We start from the raw sequence: 18,615 nt of genomic DNA on the forward strand, positions 1-18,615 counted from the left end.
TATTAAATAAAAATGAGATATCACCTAGCTTATGTTTCACACATACAAAATAATACGACGCCTTCCATTTATTTAGTGAGCACTTTTTACAGTGACAAGTGTAAGCACATGGGATGGTAAACTGAAAAGTCTTTTCCTCATGCTGCAGTGTTCTGCAAAGCAAAAAAAAGGTAAAGACTTCTATAACAATACACTTACTTAAAATGTAAAAAAGCACTTGTGGTATTCAATTTTTTAGATAATATTACAATCTAATATTTCAATTATAATCTCAGTTCTGTAATTCTTACTTAGTAGTAGCCATCACTGTTTTTTTTTTATTTTAGTTTTTTTTTTTTTTTTTTTTTTTTTTTTTTTTTTTTTTAGCAGAGAATACTAGTCAGGATGCAAGACACGAAGATATAAGCTAACTGCATTTCTGTGACATTTATTTCTAATAATATTAAGAGATTATCCAAGTAAACAAGTAGCAATTCATGAGACCATCTTAACACCTTGAATAATAATACCATAGCTCTCATAAGATGAAAAAATATACCTAAGACATTAGAGAAAATAGTTGTTTATGAAGTAGAGTATATCAGATAGATACAAGTGCAAAAATCAAGACAACTGTTACTCAGAAAATGGATAATCATACTAGAACTAGTCTTTACCTCCACAAAAGCCACCTGAAGTGATTTCCTCTTCAAATATATCAGAGAAACCTCTTCCTGCATTTAGTTTTGCCAGTCGACCATCAATAAACTGAAATTAAAAAGTGTCATATGTTAATTTTATTCATAAAATGAATTTTACTTATAAAAATATTAGTATCAGATATTCATATAAATATAAATCACATATATGTGTGTACACACATATATAGGTACATGACAAAAAATTAAAATAGCAAGAGCTCAGTAAAATAACAGCTCTGTAGTTAAATCAGAAATGTATGGCACAGACTCTAACTTCATGAACAAGAAAAAGAATGTACATTTACTGGCACTTGGTTACTTTCTATTTTATTTATCTGCAGCATCTGAAATTTGTAGATCTTGGATCATAAAAATATTATAAATGTTTTGAGGTTTCTCCATTCATAATGAAGGTGAAGTATCTTTAAGTTCCCTTGCATAAGAAAGAAGACAAGGGTAACATAAAAAAAGGCTTTATGATGTCTGAAATGTAGACTTGAAGATTTAGAGATTAATACAAAATGTTTGTTTTTATGCTGGAATTAATCCTGGCTGCAATTTTTTACCCTGGAGAATTTAAATTTAGCCAAATTAAAATAAAGTAGCTTGACTTTTAAATACTACTCAATCTGCCCTAGTTCTTTAAAAAAGTTTTCTATTTAAATGAACAAAACTAATTGAGAGGAATTCTATAGAGCAATACAATATTCCTCAGGCAGCAATTTAGCAATTATTTAATGGTAGTAAGTTATATCAGTTATAAGACTTTGAGACAGAAATTTCTTACAGACCAAATTAAGAAACAAATGAAGTCAACAGAGGTCTGTTCAAACTGTGGTTTAACTACCTCTATATTATCATAGAATAATTTTGACCCAAAATGGGTTTAAACAGACATAGTCTAAAAGGATGTACACTCATAGCTTTTTTTAAAAAAAGTATGAGTTGCTCTCATGAAAATTAAAATTTTTGAGGGTAGGGACTATAGATTACCCAGTTTTATATCCTCATTATGCTTGGAATTCAAAAAGTTGCCAGTAATATAAACAAATATGAATAGGAGTTTGGAGAATGAGACGTTTGTATCACATCTCTGCCGCTTATTAGCTTTATGATCTTGGGCAACTTGCTGACTGAGTCTGTTTCTCCTTCTATAAAATGGGAAAAATAATAAATATCTTATGGTGTTTTGTGAGGTTTAATTGAAACAATATGAAGTACCTAGATTGCAGGCATAGCATAAATGTTAAATACTAAAGTCCACCTTTTCCCACTACCACCACCACCTTTTTGATCTTTATCCATTTATGAGTTTCCTGCGTGCAAGATCACTGTCTTTCTCATGTGTGTATCTTTAATACCTGGCAAATGCCTAACATATAGTTTTTTTTTTCTAACATATAGTTTGAAATGAATGCTTGCTGAAAGACTGAAGTATACTGAAACAATGTAAAAGGTATATATGGAATTATTCATTTCACTGTATTGAGATAAAAGTAGTAAAACACAATGTTGGCATCTTTGCTACATATGATAAATGGTTAATTTGAAAACAAAGTGGTTTAAAATGCTTGCAAAATTTGACTTTCTTAGATTTTCAACACAGCATTATAAATCAAACTGAAGTGATCTAAGTTGATGGACTAAGTATCATTTTGAAAAAAATAAGGTGAAGCAAAATGATAAGTTCAAAGTAATACATTACTGACAAATGAAGCAAACTAAGACATCCTTTTAAAGGACTTAATTTGCTTTAAAAGATTAAGACTACAAGACTTTTTAAAAGGCTTTCATTTTTATGTTTACTAGAAATAATCCATCCATTTTAGTTTGAGTGGAATAGTTCAACGTCCAAAAAGAGATAAATCCCCAAACTATTTACTGATTATGCATTTTTGAGCATGAGTAACTACTTTGTGTTACTAAACTAGTGAATTGAGCCAATAAAAATTAATCACTTGGTAAAATGCTATGTGCTATCACTGACTTTGCAAACAACCCTGTCAGTGACAATCAGACATTTGTCTACATACATACTTAATGAAAATGTTTGCTCTTAAAATAAAAGATGGATTTTATGCACACACACACATATTCAATATACATACACACAAATATAGATACCCAGGGATAAGCTGAGAAGTGGCATTAACGGAGAAAAATATGCTTAATGTAACAGTTCTCTAAATTCCTTTTTCTAGTTTTCATTCAGTAACCAGTAACATCTTTTTTCTTTTTCTTCAAGTGGAGCTGGTTCGTGGTCACCCTACTTTGTAATTCTGGAGGATCTCATAGTAAGTAAAAAGGATAAGAGTATTTTTAGCTATTTTGCATAGAAATAATTTTGAACTAAAAATGTTATCTGTTGGAAAAGCTATGACTTTATAATGGGCTGTAACCTGTCGCTTGATTAATAGTTACCACATAATTTAGTAAACATGTATCTTTAGGTAATCAGAAGATGTAAGTTTTGGAAGTATTAATTTGGAATTACAAGTAATGACAAGTAACACTGTTATTAACAATGAAAGTGCTATAGATATAACATAACATTAGGTTGCAAGTATAGCAAATTCTTAAAGGAATTTAAGAGTTGGCATTAAGATGATGCTTTTTACATGAATCTTAATATTTTGCTTTTCGTTCCAAAAGTGAAAATTAAAACCTAGATCTAAACATGCTATGTAATCACACCAAATAACAAATAACATAATTGGAAATTTCAAAAAAATTCATAGACCTAATTCCATGGCATGGATTCCATAATTTTATCGTAAATTAGAAATAGATAAAATTCATTCAAATAAGGATATATATATATATAGGGGTGCCTGGGTGGCTCATTAGGTTAACTGTCTGCCTTCTGCTCAGGTCATGATCCCAGGGTCTTGGGACAGAGTTCTGTGTGGGGCTCCCTGATCAGCAGGGAGCTTGCTTCTTCCTCTCCCTCTGCCTCTTCCCCCACCCCCCTGTTCTTGTGCTCATGTGCTCTCTCTCTCAAATAAATAAAATTTAAAAAAGATATATAGTTATCAAGATCATTAATATTATTCCCTCCAAATCACCAATTATTGCAAGAATTGAATTTTTTTGACCCTTATGACACAACCTTAAAATAGCGTGACAGGTGATGAGAAATATTTTTAAGCAGTAAAGCTACTTCCTGCTACTCTTTTTGATACTATTATTGCTAAGGCTTTTCAAAGCATTTTTATCTCCAAATAACCACCTTAATAGGAAACTGAGTCCATTTAAAGAAACTATCATTTTAAATGGACTTCAGTAAGCAATACTGTTAAATAAACATTCATCAATTTTCAAATGCAATTCAATATAAATATTTTAAAAATATAATAAAATGTGAAGAATAGACTTAGTGGTACGCTTCTTCACCAGAAAATATAAAGAATATGTTCTGATCAGATTCAGATTCACAGAGTAAACTTAAATAAATGGCCCAGGAGACTATGTATCTTTCCTTTAAGAGATAAATTGTATGTTTCTCACAGTTCTTTAATTCTTCACCAGTCAGTGCACTTCTGGCATTTAATCCAAAAATCCAAAACAAATTATGCTATTAATCAATGTCCTAAATGCCTTCAGTTGTGTAGACAGACATAGGTTATGTAAATACGTAATTGCAATCAATCCATCAAAACTCTGAGGATGACTATAATTAAATTTTAAGATGCTTATATGATTTTTAAAGATTCAGTTCTCTAAATTCTTTGTGCTTGTTCCTGAAGCAAAGCAGCAGAGGCACCGGAACAACACAATAAACAACACATCTATCCTCCCCAATTCCTTTTTCAGCCTGGAGGAAAAATTAACATAGCTCAAGATTTATCTCTTGTTAGAAATTCTTCTTGGCACAAATATAAGATAACTAATCTAATAAAGGTTTGAGAGCTAGAGAAAAATACATTTTTAATGAGACAGCAATCTTTAGCAATTTAAAGAAAAATTTAAATACAGTAAAAATTACTTTTAAAATATATGAATTTATGACAGATCTTTAACATTTCCTGTTTATATAATGCTTTGGGCTAAAAAAATAAGTAGTCTAATTTAAATATTCCCTTTTTATAAATGCTCAGTAAACCTTGGCAGGTTAGTGAAAACTACACTAAAGTGTTACCATTAAATTAAGTCAAAAGATATTTATAGACACCTGCTAAATGCAAGGCATTCAGTTAGTAGCTGTATAGAAACACAAACTGCTATAACAAATGGGAATAAGGTAGGTCAGTTTAGAGCTAAACCAAAAGAATTAAGTATATGAAGGAATAGAAATAAACTGTTATTTTTATTCCATTTAAAGTATTAGGTAACTGAAACTGTAAGATTACTAAACTACAGTACCATGGGATAATGACCAGAAAGCACTTTGCAGAGCATAAAAATCCCATTTGGTGTGATTTATTATTAGAACTAATAACTTAAAACAACATTAATGGAATAACACTATCCTCCAGGATATATCAACTGATAGTCATTAAATAATCTGCAACAAAATCAGGTCTCTTAAACTTCATGACCACCACCAGGCCAAAGAATTAATTAATTCAATCATTTGATAAATATCTAATTGAATGTTTACTGTATGCCAGGAACTTTTCTAGATGCCTAAAATACAGAAATGAATAAAAGAAAAATTCAAGCCTTTGTGAACTTTCTTCTTTCTTGAGGAGTCTAACTAAATAAAGGTTTACTGATTTATCTTTTCAAAGAACTAGGTCTTAGTTTCATTGATCTTTTCTATTCTTTTTTAAGTGTCTATTTTCGTTTATTTCCTCTCTGATTTTATTACTTCTTTCCTTCTACTAACTTTGTTCCTTTAAACTTAGACTATTTGAGACTTTCCTTGTTTTTTTAAATACCTGTGTATCTCCTCAGACAAAGGCAACAAAAGCAAAAATAAACAAATGAGGGGGCAGCCCTGGTGGCGCAGCGGTTTAGTACTGCCTGCAGCCTGGGGTGTGCTCCTGGAGACCTAGGATCGGGCTCCCTGCATGGAGCCTGCTTCTCCCTTTGCCTGTGTCTCTGCCTCTCCCTCTCTCTCTCAAATAAATAAAACATTAAAAAAATAAGCTAAAAAGGGTTTTTTCAATAAATTATTGAAAAAAAATTAACAAATGAGACTATATCAAACTAAGAAGCTCCAGCATAGTGAAGGAAACCATCAACAACATGAAAAAAAAAAAACAACTACTGAATGGGAGAAGATACTTGCAAATGATGTAGCAGTTGAAGGGTCGATATCCAAATTATATAAAGATCTCATACAACTCAAAACAAAACAAAACAAAACAAAAACCCAATTAAAAAATGGGCAGAGGACCTAAACAGACATTTTTCCAAAGAAGACATACAGATGAATGATAGGCATATGGAAAGATGTTCAACATTATGAATCAACAGAGAAATGCAAATCAAAACAAGATTACATCTCAAAACTGTCAAAATAGCTATTATCAAAAAAACAAAAAATAAGTGTTGGCAAAGATGTTGGCAACATGTACTGTAGGTGGGAATGTAAATTGGTGCAGCTACTAACAGTATGGAGGCTCCTTCAAAAAATTAACAATAGAACTACCATAGTATCCAGCAATTTTACTTTTGGGTATTTATCCAAAAAAATTAAAACACTAATTCAGAAAGATATATGTACCCCTATGTTCATTGCAGCATTGCTCACAATAGCCAAGATAGGACAGTGACCTGTGTCCATTGATAATTGAATGGATAAAGAATATATATATGAATATATATATATGAATATATATATATATATAAATCTGGCCATTTGCCAAAATATAAATAGACATAGAGGGTATTATGCTAAGTGAAATAAGTTAGGTAGAGAAAGACAAGTACTGTAGGATTTCACTTACATGTGGAATCTTAAAAAAAAAAAAAAAGAACAAACAAAATAAACAGAAACAGACTTATACATACAGAGAACAAACCACCAGTTGCCAGAGGGAAAGGTGGCAGGAGCGTGGATGAAATAGGTGAAGGACATTAAGTACAAACTTCCAGTCATCAAATAAGTAAGTCACAAGGATATAAACTACAGCATAGGGAATAAAGTCAATAATATTTTAATAACTTCAGATAGTGACAGGTGTTGACTAGACCCATGGTGATAATCATTTCATAATGTATAAAACTATCGAATCTCTATCTTGTTGTATACCTGAAACTAATACAATACTGTATGTCAATTATAATTCAGTAACAAAGAAACCCTTCATGATGCTTAGACATTTAGCAGGGGAGAAGGGAAGTGAAAGCACGAAATTAAAAAAAAAATGTAATAAATTAAGTAGTGAGTTAGGTGGTGATAGGTGTTTGAAAAGTAGATAGAATTGCATAAGGAAGACTGGGGAGTTTGGGCAAGGAACTTCCAATTTTAAAGAGTGTAGTCGGGGCAGATATGAAGATGATGATATCTGAGTCAAGACTTGAAAGCAGAGAGGAAGTAGGCCACAGCTTATGGGAAAAAGTATTCCAGGGAAAGGGAGCCACCAGCATAAATAACACCCTGAGAGAGAAGTAAGCATATAATCAGTAGGCCTGTAGGAAGCTACAGGTGTTGACAGAAAACTCAGCCAACCGTGAGGACTACTCTCACTTTAAAGTCATAATCTGCCATCTCCAATGTGCTCTGAATGATGCCAAACATTCTACTATTTTTCTAGTCTACTCTCTCTCTCACCTATTTCATATCTTCTCCCTCCTTAAATATTCAACCACTTTCCCCATTCTCTCTCAGCTGATGACCTTGCTTCCTAATTTCACTGAAGGAGGCGGGGCACGGGGGGCGGGCAGTGTGTGTGTGTGGAAGTGGAATCCTGAAGTCATTAAAAGAAAAATTCTGCAAGTTCTAAGCATCTCAATTATCCAGCCCCTCCACCTCCTCCTCTTCCCATGCCTCTGCTTTCTCTCTTGTTATGCATGAAATAACTGTGCTTCTCACAAAGACCAACCCTGCTAACAATTTTTCCTTTTTCCTGAATATAGCTTTCTTTCTCTACTAGATCTTCCCATCAGCCTACACACGTGTTATTTCTTCTCCTAATCCCTTTTACTTCTCTGGCTAGGTCCATTTCTGCATTGCTTTTTACAGTAAAACACAAAGGAGATGTCAGGACTTTGGTCTCCACTTCTTCTTCTCTCATGCTTCAACCATGATTTCTGCCTCACCATTTCAGCGAATTTGCTCTTGCTGAGGTCATCAGATCTCACCAAATTCAGTGGTCAGTTTCAGGTCTTTATTTTAATTAACTTGTCACGAGACTTTGGCAGTGCTGTCCCCTTTCTCTTTGGTATTCTTTCCCTATTGAGCCATGAAGATACCTTACTGTGTTGAACTCTCTCTAACCTCACCGGTCACTCATTCTTTCTTAGCCTCCTTCACCATTGCCTCCTGCTATTTATTATCAGTTCCTGGGCTTCTTAAAGACCATTTCTCTGTATAGCCACTCCTCCGATAATCTCAATTTTCCTTGAGTCTAATGGCTTTAAATCCTATCCCTATGTTGATGATTTCCAAATTTCTATTTCCAGTTCTAACTGTATCCTCTGCCTCACTTATCCATTTGCTAACCAAGTTGGATGTCTAACATCTCAAACTTAACATATCCAAAATTGAATTCTTCTCAGCAACATCTTTCTTGCCCATAATATTCCCTATCTCAGGGGAATGACAGCTACATCTTAGCAGTTTCTTGGATAAGAAATCATGAAAACATCTGTGATTCCTCTTTCGTCCACCCATCATACTAAATCTTTCAGAATATCCACTGACTTTATCTTCAAAATGGATCCATAACCTGACCAGCTGCTACTCTATCTTCCACGAGCCAGTTCCTAAATGCCATCACTTCTCACCAAGATTATAGCAATAGCCTTCCACATCTTCCTCTCTGCTTCTGTCTTTGACCACCCAACATCATGGAATATGTTGCTCAAATGCCACATATTCCATGAAATCCACACTGATTATACTATCTTAAATTCCTTCCTAGCCTCCAAGCTGCCTCCCTTTTCCATTCTATTTACTTTTCCATAGTACTTATCATCTTTGAACATTCTACATAATTTATTATCTGTCCCCTTCATACTAGAAATAAAAGATTCACAAAGTCAGATATTATTTTTTGTTTTTTTTCTGATACATCTCAGCATCCAGAACACTACCTGATACATAAGTAGACACTCAAATTATATTGAATTGAGAGAATGAATAAAGAATACCTAGATGAATGTTTCCAAAACTTTAGTGTGCATATTATCTATTTCATTAACAATGTAGATTGCCAGGTTTTAATCCAGGCATCTTGAATCAGAAATTTTGAAGGTGAGACTCAAGAATATCCATTTTTAATAGACTTTCTAGGTAAATCTGATGCAGATGGTTTGAGACCCTTCTTAGAGAAACACTGTTTAAAATACTAATTGAAGTGGGGCACCTGGTGATTCAGCCAGTTAAGTGTTTATTTTTGGTTCATGTCATGATCCCAGGGTTCTGGGATGGAGCCCCATGTCAGGCTCCCTGCTCAGCAGGAAGTCTGCTTCTCCATCTCCCTCTACCCCTCATCCCCAACCTGTGCGCTCTCTCGCTCTCTCTCACTCTCTCTCTCTCTTTTTAAAGATTGTATTTATTTATTCATGAGACACACACACACAGAGGCAGGGACATAGGCAGAGGGAGAAACAGGGTCCCCTGCAGGCAGTCCAAAGCGGAACTCAATCTCAGGACCCCGGGATCATAACCTGAGCCAAAGGCAGATGCTCAACTACTGAGCCACCCAAGTGCCCCACTCTCTTTCTCTCAAATAAATAAAATCTTTAAAAAAATTAAAAAATAAAATACTAAGTAGAGTGAACAAAGGATGCTGAAAAATCTATATTCTTTGTCCTGATAAGCCATCTCTCCTGTACGTTCCTTCCTTCTGCCAATAAGTCTCCAGACCTTTCCTATGTCACATTTTATTTTGATTATTTTTTCATATTAGAAAATCAGTGCTTGATACAATTACCATTTCCCAATAATTCATATATCAAATGTTTCCTAATACTCCAAACTGTTGAATCTTTAATATAGTAAGGCATGTGTTGATCTTAGCTATAGATTGCATACCATACATAAGTAACTATCATGCTTCTTTTAAGAAAAGATTAATAGGATAATGTAGAAATTCATGGGATTTTATTATTTATGTTAAAAGCTTTCTAAAGTCTTCCAAAATATCTAGCTAACATAAAAGGAAGACTTATGGCTTTTGACTGACTCCTTTTATTCAACATCTTATTCAGTCAGAGAAAGTGGGTCATAGCACAAAATATAGAGAATGCTCAGGATGTCACTGAATTTTCACTTCTACATCTCACAGCATTACGTGACTCCAGGTTTAAGTTGTAGACACCACTCAATCTAAAACACGTAACACTTGACTCCTACAAGTTCTGGATTTTCCCTAAGTAAGCTTCATTATGATCAATTTTATAAGCTCTTCTATCAAAACTGACAAGACATTTGCATATATATTCTTTATAAGGAGTCACTCAGTAGTTTTTATTTTATTTATTTGACAATGTTAATTATCTATCATGTGTTACATATTAGGATACAAAACACTTTTTAAAAAATGACCCTTGTCTTTACAGAGCCTACAACTGAAGAAAGATCCAAACAAATCAACCTGAATTACAGTCTAAGTTCATAAATCAGTATTCAATAAATGTTATTTTTATTTCTTCATAATTACTATCTCTCACTCTCACTGTTTATTAGTAAGCATTTATTATAATCCAAATTATTTTTTTGGTACATTCATCAAAAGCAAGAAATTAACGTAGATACAGCATTATTAAATAATCTACAGACTATATTTAGGTTATACCAGTTTTTCTACTAATTTCTTGTTTTACCCCAGGATTGAATCAAATCTTTTCCATTTGTAGTTCACTGGTCTTTTGCCTTGCCTCTAGTGATCTAGACACTTTTGGAGAGTACTACTTGGTCATATTGTAGAATGCCCCTGAATATGGGCTGTTCATAGGGACATGAAACTATTTTCAGAGACCTAACAGCAAATTATTCAGAACTGCTATAGCAAAAGTATCTGGAGAAGCATTAGAGAAAAGATCTGAGAGACAGAAGTCATAAAATGAAAGATTTTGTGTGCCATGCTAGGGGTTTGAACTCCATTCTAAATATAATAGAAAAATATAAGACGTGCTTTTCAGAAAGAACAATCTTAAAGCAGAATGCAAAAAAAAAAAAAAAGATAGAAGGCAGGAAGGCTTACAGGGAGCTGAAACCAGCTATCCAACATAAGTCATTGACATTGAAATTGGAGAGGATAAAACAGATCATCTAAATAATATTTAGAAAGCAGACTCAACAGAACATAGTAAAGAACTAGAAAATGGATGCAAGAAAGGTCAGTAGTGGTAATATGGGAAAAGAGGGCTCCTCATTTTCTGATTTAGGCAACAGGATAGCACTAGTTCCAAAAAGACAGAATGCAGGAGGGTCCAGTATGTGTGCACATGTACAGATGGAGGTATCACCACAAGGGTGATGCAGGTATACCTTCGGAGGTGTGCACAAAGATATATACTACACAAACATACATACATTTACTTCTATATGGGTCTGTGAGAAGGATGTATTGGGGACTCATCATATATAGGTAATTAATGTGGTTGTGGTCTTACATAAGAACCCCCAGTGAGATATACGAATTAGAGAAGGAGAGGCCTAAGGATAAAGCCGAGAGGACTGTAACATTTAGAGGACAGGTAAAAGGAGAGTATAACTGTAACAAACATTTAAAGGAACAGCCTAGAGAAAAATGAGGGGAAAAAAGTAAAAAAAAAAACATATCACAGATAGAGAAGTATACAAGAAAGGTACATTAAAGAGGATTAGAGCAAGGATTCTTTTTGTTACACCTGTAACAAAAGCTATCCTCTCAGGAGAAACTATAACACAAGGGACAATAATAGTGGCATGAAAGAGACTCTATTAAGTAGACACTAAGATACCTAAATGTGAATGTCCTATTGGTATTCTTTTCTTGAGAATCTGTTTAAGCTTTTTATTTTGAAATAATTTTAGATTTATGGGAATGTTGCAAAAATAGAACAGAGAGTTCCCACATAACCTTTATCCAATTTCCCTTAATGGTAACATCTTGTAGAACCATGGTACATTTATCAGAAGCAAGAAATTAACATAGTTATAGTACTATTAAATAATCTACAGACTATATTCAGGTTATATTGGTTTTTATGCTAATGTCTTATTTTTATTCCATGTTCTAATCCAGTCTTTTCCATTTGTAGTTCATCAGTCTTTCCTTGCCCTTTGTAAATCTTCTTTGCCCTTTGGAGAGCACTGCTCAGTCATATTGTAGAATACTCCTCCATGCAGGCTTGTCTAATGTATTCCCATCATTAGATGGAGGTTATGCATTTTGGAAAGAATACCATGGGGGTAACTGTGCCCTCAGTGAATCACATCAGGGAGTACACGATGTCACTTTATGTTACTACTACTGGTGATGTGAACACTGATCACCTGTTAAGGTGGTGTCTGCTGGGTTTCTCCACCATAAAGTACAATCTTTTTGTGTACAATATCTTAGGGAAATATGTCATTTGTTTAAAAATCCCTGATAAATATGAAAACACTTTTATGTTAAATATGGTAACTTCAAATAGTAGTTATCAAATATTTATTGAATAAACAGGTAACTATATTACCATCCATAATATTTTATTATTATATGATAGATAAATTTCTATTTTAGGTTTTTAGAATTATTGTACAATGCATTTCAAAATTTATGTTATAAGTTAGGATCTGAAATCAAGTAATGAGTATATCAGAAAGTTGTTTTTATGGGCCCAAATCAGCTCTTTATATATCACATTATTTTGCCTCATATTCCAAGACTGTAATATATTTATTCATCTTTGATGTGGCACCTTGACAAACGCTTTTAGAAAAAGAAATATTATTCTGTATCATAGCCACTGAGTTTTCCTTATGTGTCATGGTTGTTCATCTTCACAGTAATTCTTTTTTTTTTTTTTTTGGTGTCTGATCTTATTTATTTTGTAACTCTTAGAAAATCTCATTTTTCTGGACTCAGACTTAGAGGTAGAAGCTCTCAGAGAGGACAGCCTCTGCCTCTTGGCAATCTGTTCCTGGCGTTTGTCTTGGCCTCCTTCATTTTCTTGGCTAAAAGTTTAGCATATTCTGCAGCCTCTTCCTTATTTTTCTCAGTACGCTGTTTCTTCAAAGCAATATGCCAACGTTTGTGTTGGAGGACATGTGGAGTAACAAGACGCTGAATCTTGGGTGCTTTGGTTCTAGGTTTCTTACCTTCTTTGTTTAGGGGCTTTCTAACATACTGGTGGACATCGTCTTCTTTTGACAGATTAAAAGCTTTTGGATTCTGCTGGCCCCTTTGGGCTCAGGCAACAAGGCACAGTAGTATCAGTTAGTCCAGGAATATCATTCTCCCCTTTTTTCACAATAACCAAATTGAGAACACTGAGATTGGCATCCACAACACAACCCCGAACAGATTTGCGCTTCCTCTCTCCAGTCCTCCTGGGTCAGTAGCAGGAATGCTCCTTACTCAGCAGCAGGCAGACGCAGTCACGGGTCAAGACACCCTGCTTCATGGGGAAACCTTGTTTGTCATTGCCACCACTGACTCGTAACCCTTCCATTCCTCGCCCAGAGCATCAGCAGCAACTTCTGTGGCCATACACTTCTCATAAAAGGTACACAGTTTGAGTTTGCGCTCATCATCCACTTCAATGAGTTTCTGGCAGCCAGTGGCTGGGAAAGAGATGTTTAGCTTCATCCTGAAGTGACCTAACCACCTCGGAGCCGCCACGAAAAAGAGACCCCTTCACTAATTCTGAAGGTTAGTTGAACATGAATCCCTTCCCCCATCCAAGACTGTACAGGATATATTTTATCAAATCATAAATTTTCAGGTATTCCCTCACAAAAGTAGTTGTATTGGACACAACAGTTGTCCAAAGTTCATCAAAGACTTTTTAAATGAATTTTAATACAAATTTCTGGTAAGTATCCTCTTAATGAACTGACATGAGAACTTTCTACTTATATCCACAAAAGCATGTTCCTTATATAATGGAAACTTGATGGAATTGTTAGCATATTTACAAAATGAAATAGTGATTCATTAGAAGTGGATTGATCTTGAGGATTTTTTCCCTAATGTTGTTATTTATATATTATTTAGTGGATGTATGCTTGTTATTGTATTCTTTGGTTATAATGAGAAGTTTACTTTCATGAAACAAATCCATCTCTCTAATCTTTGAGCCCTTATATATAATTTATGGCTATTAATCACTGTGGTATGTAAATATCTTAGTATTCAAAAATCACTCTTTATAAGTAATAATTACAAAACATTGCCCAGAGAAATTTTACTAATATTTAGCACCTAGCATTAACAAGACCCTTTATAAGAAACCACATCTACAGAACTGAATCACATATGGCCCCAGTACTGGAGTAGTTCATAATCTATACAGAAAAATTGATACAAAAAAAAAGAAAGAAAAATTGATAAACTAAAAGAATTACTAGAAGTGCCAATATGAAAACATAGATACGAGCATTATCATTGATTTTGCATTTCCCTCCTCGCTCTCTAACCCATCAGCAAGAATCAGCAATTCTACCTCCAAAACATAACCAAACCGGGTCTCCAGGATCATGCCATGAGCCGAAGGCAGATGCTCAACCAATGAGCCACCCAGGTGTCCCCAAACTCTGCTCTATTTCACTCCATCTTTTCTACTATCCTTATCATCCAAGCCACCATCACTTCTCTCCTGCCCAATTGTAACAGACCCATAACTGGACTTTTGCCACCTCCTTCTCCTCTAATCCATTACAGTATAATCTGGGCAATCTTTATAAAATACAAATCAGATGCAGTCACATACCAGTGAGCGCTTTCCAATAGCATACTACTTCATTTAGAATAAAATGTAACTCTTATGCCTTCAAAGTCCAGTAAGATCAGTAAGATCGGTCCCCTCTCTGCTCTTCTAACCTCATCTAATACAACTTTCTTTCTTGCTCATAGCTGATTTAATTCTGATGCTAGGAAATGCCAAGTTCTTTCCCTCCTTTAGGGTCTTTGCAATAGGAATCCCCTCTACTTGAAATGATGTTCCTCTTTTGATATTCTTAAAACTAATGCCTTTTTTAGATTTAGCTTAAAGTATCACCTTTTAAGTAATGCCCTTTCTCAACCTCTGGTCTAAAATTAGCTACTCAATCAATATCTCATATCCTGCTGATACTTTTCTTATCTTTGTTGTTTGTTAAGCCATTCCCTTCACTAGAAATAACAACTCCATGAAAGCAGGTTACACAGCTCTGAATTTCAAGTGCTTGAAGTAGCATTACCTGACAAAAAAACAAATGCTTGTTCAGTACAAAACTGTTAAGTGAATAAACAAACTAAATGTTTGTTTCAAAGTAGTACAGGCACAGAGAAAGGAGTGCAGACCTAGTGGTGGGGGAATTAGGGAGAGCTTTAAGGAGGTGAAGGAAGGCACAACAAAGAGATAAATTACAGTAACAAAGACTAAATGCTGTAACTCAGGTATGAACAAAGCTCTAAGGGAAAAGAGAAGATGTAAGGGTAAAAGGCTGATTTGGATAAGGACTGACATTTAGCAAGCTATGAAAAATGAGTGAAAGCAGATTAACACTGGTTTCACAGCACAACATATACAAAACCTTACTTTGTAAAGGTGTATTGGAAGGGATATTCAGTGTACTTGGATATCCCATAGTGTAAAAAACTGGGCAAGGATTTAAAGCACAGAGAGACCAAGCTCTTTACAATGTATGCTATTCTGAGAAAGGGGCGTGCCAAGATACAAACCTAGGTTTGTTGGATTCTAGAACATTCCAGAGCCAATGCTATTAACAATGGGGTAGGCATGCCACTAGGGACACATGGTGGGGAGACCAGGAACTCAAAGCCAAAGGATGATAAACTTAATTTTACTGGAGGTGAAGGGAGGAAAAAGGTAATCTAACCAGTAATTTATTTTTTTTAACCAGTAATTTATTTAAAATATTTTTATTTTAAAATAAACAACTATATTGTGGTACAGAATGCATGATATGTATGAATGTTTCTGAAAAATACAAATGGCTTTCATGTCGTACTTTTCGGCAGGCTCCTATAGCCACATTCCCATTCTTTTTTAAAGACATGTTCTCTTCTATCACGAGGGACACTTTGTCAGATGGAAAAGTTTAAGAAAGACACATTTGTATTATCTTATGACAGGTAGGAAAGGGTTTTGGAAGAACAGTAAAAAGAGACTTTTCCAATTTGAATCTGTTTTTATCCTTGAATTCCTTACCTGTAATACATAATGTTTAACATAAATCTCAGTTGCCAGCTAAAGGAGGGTCTACATTCCTGGAGATCCCATATGTTTGTAGTTCTAGACTAGGCTCTTGGATCAATGCACCTAACTCAGTCACGGCCCTTAGCCAGGAAAAGTGTATAATAAAATGAGTAGAAAAAAACTTTACTTCCAGTGGCCTTAATAACAAATAATATTATACACAAGAAAATAATTCCAACTATTGTGTTGGCATAATATGAGATAAAGGTAAGAGTCCTAAAAATAATAGCTTAAATCTTCCATAAAGCTGTTAGCTAAAGAAACACGGTGATGTCAAGGCTGAGGATTTAAGAAGCTGTTTCTGGGAATCCTTCCAAACCCATTATCTAAAGAGGAATTTATCCAAATGGAAACTACTATCATCCGTCTAAGCTATGTTTATTCCATAATATCATGGAATGTTAGAGCTGAAAGGTATCTCAAACTTCATGACGTTCCAGTCTAACTCATCGTACAGATGCAGAAACTGAGGCCGCAAGAGGTTAAGAAGTCGACTGCCAAGGAAAACAGCCTATCACAGACTGATCTAGAAATAAACAATATGTTTTTATACAGTACTTATAATTCAAATAATAGTAACTTAAATAATTAAGTTTAAATAATATGATAAAGCAAACTACCAGAACATTCCCTTCTTAAAGGTCCCTCCTTGAGTGTCCCTCTTTCCCCACAGGAAAGACCAGAATCCCTTCAGCTTATTCTTTAATTGCCTGCCTTTATCATTTTACCACATAGATACTTCCCTAAATAATATATTATTTAATTTTTCATGCTATTAAACATGACACAGAAGGACTCATCATAGTAATTCTTCAGTGATTTGCTGTTCATTCATTCATATTCGGTTTTGCCGCACTTTATTTTCCTGCTAAATCATGTTCTATTAGATGAATATAATAATTTGTTCATTTTAATACGGATGAACATCTAAGATTACTGCCAGTATTTTGTTTATATGAACAGTATTAGGAAATGATTTTTGGTGTGCAATTTAGAGCGCAATTCATAAGAAATCTGCATGTTTAGCTTTAAATGCTAGTGCCAAAATGTTTTCTAAACAATTTGTGCAAATTTACATTCCCAAGAACAGTTAAACTTGGTCCCTTGCTCCATGCCTTTGCCAAATTTTGAGATTTTCAGGTTTTTAAAATTCTGCCAATCACTGTTTTTTTATTTGATGTTCTCTAACCACAAATAAGGTTGAATACCTTGCATACTTTTATTAGCTATTCAGGCTTCATTTGCATATGCCAATTAAAGTTTTTTACACAATTCCATTGGATGGATATACTTCTTACAGACATGTAGGAGTTTTTGGTTTGGGTTTTTTTTTTTTTTTTAAGATTCTATTTATTTATTTATTTGTGAGAGAGTGAGAGTGAGAGAACACAAGCAGGGGGAGTGGCAGAGGGAGAGGAAAAGGGAGAAGAAGGCTCCCTGCTCAGCAGGAAGCCTCATGTGGGACTGGATCCCAGGATCCTGAGATCATGACCTGAGCCGAAGATAGATGCTTAGCTGACTGAGTCACCCAGGCGCCCCAGTTTGGTTTGGTTTGAATTCTAAATTCTAAATCCTTAGGTGGTTCATATGTATTACAAATATGAGGTCTTAAAAATCAAAAGTTCTTAATTCTTCAAGTCAAACTTATTAAGCTATTTCTTATGTCTTAAGAAACTTGTCTCTCTCCTGAAAGTAATAAAAATAAGTTACTTTGGTGTCTTCTTTCTAAATCTTTAAAAAAAATTTTTTTAGCTAAATTATATGCATTAGGAATTTCAATGGTAATAGGTAACACCTTTTTCAGAGGGAAATTTTTGGTGTTTCAATATTAAGTATGATGTTTGTTGAAAATATCTTCAATCATGCCTCTTCTTTTTAGTTTTTATCATGTATTTTATGAAAAATTTCTCCATCTGTTGAGAGGATCTAATGATTCTTCTATAATCAGCTAATGTAGTGAATTATTACACTCAATGATTTCCTAATATGCAACTCAATGATTTCCTAAAATGCAACCTATTCGTAAAGTAGTAGCCTTTTTATATATTGCTAAAATTGAATGCAAATATTTTGTTTAAATTTTTGCATCTATGATTGTGAGTGAGGCTAGCCTATAATATTCTTTGCTCATACTGTTTTAGGATCTGGAATCAAGATGATCCTAACTATATAAAACAAATTGAAGAGTATCTCCTTTTGTACATTATCAAAAGAGAAATTTTTTGAAATTTGAATTAGAACCATTTTATTCTTGAACATGTGGTAGGACTTGCCTATATTACACAGTTAATACTGCTTAACTTTAATCCACATATTTACCATTTATTTTGTTCTTCCTTCCTTCTTGCATCTCAGACCTTCCATTTTGGATCTGAGAAACCTTTCTTTCTCCCTGAAGTACTTTCTTAAAGTACTCCCTTAAGGA

General features: G+C 34.1%; 1 protein-coding gene and 1 pseudogene across 9 annotated transcripts in view; both read right to left on the reverse strand.

The window, feature by feature from the left end:
- The window catches only part of DENND1B (DENN domain containing 1B), a 261,506-nt gene that overhangs the window by 48,411 nt on the left and 194,480 nt on the right, over window positions 1-18,615 (reverse strand). For all 9 annotated transcript variants that reach the window (XM_072733418.1, XM_072733421.1, XM_072733423.1 and 6 more), the window contains one exon: window positions 657-747. In XM_072733418.1, coding sequence (XP_072589519.1) covers window positions 657-747 — 91 coding nt within the window. The remainder of the gene's footprint in view (window positions 1-656; window positions 748-18,615) is intronic.
- Window positions 12,753-13,591, reverse strand: LOC112910974 (small ribosomal subunit protein eS6-like; annotated as a pseudogene).

The sequence above is a fragment of the Vulpes vulpes genome, chromosome 13, assembly GCF_048418805.1.
Source record: "Vulpes vulpes isolate BD-2025 chromosome 13, VulVul3, whole genome shotgun sequence".
Classification (NCBI taxonomy): Eukaryota; Metazoa; Chordata; class Mammalia; order Carnivora; family Canidae; genus Vulpes; species Vulpes vulpes.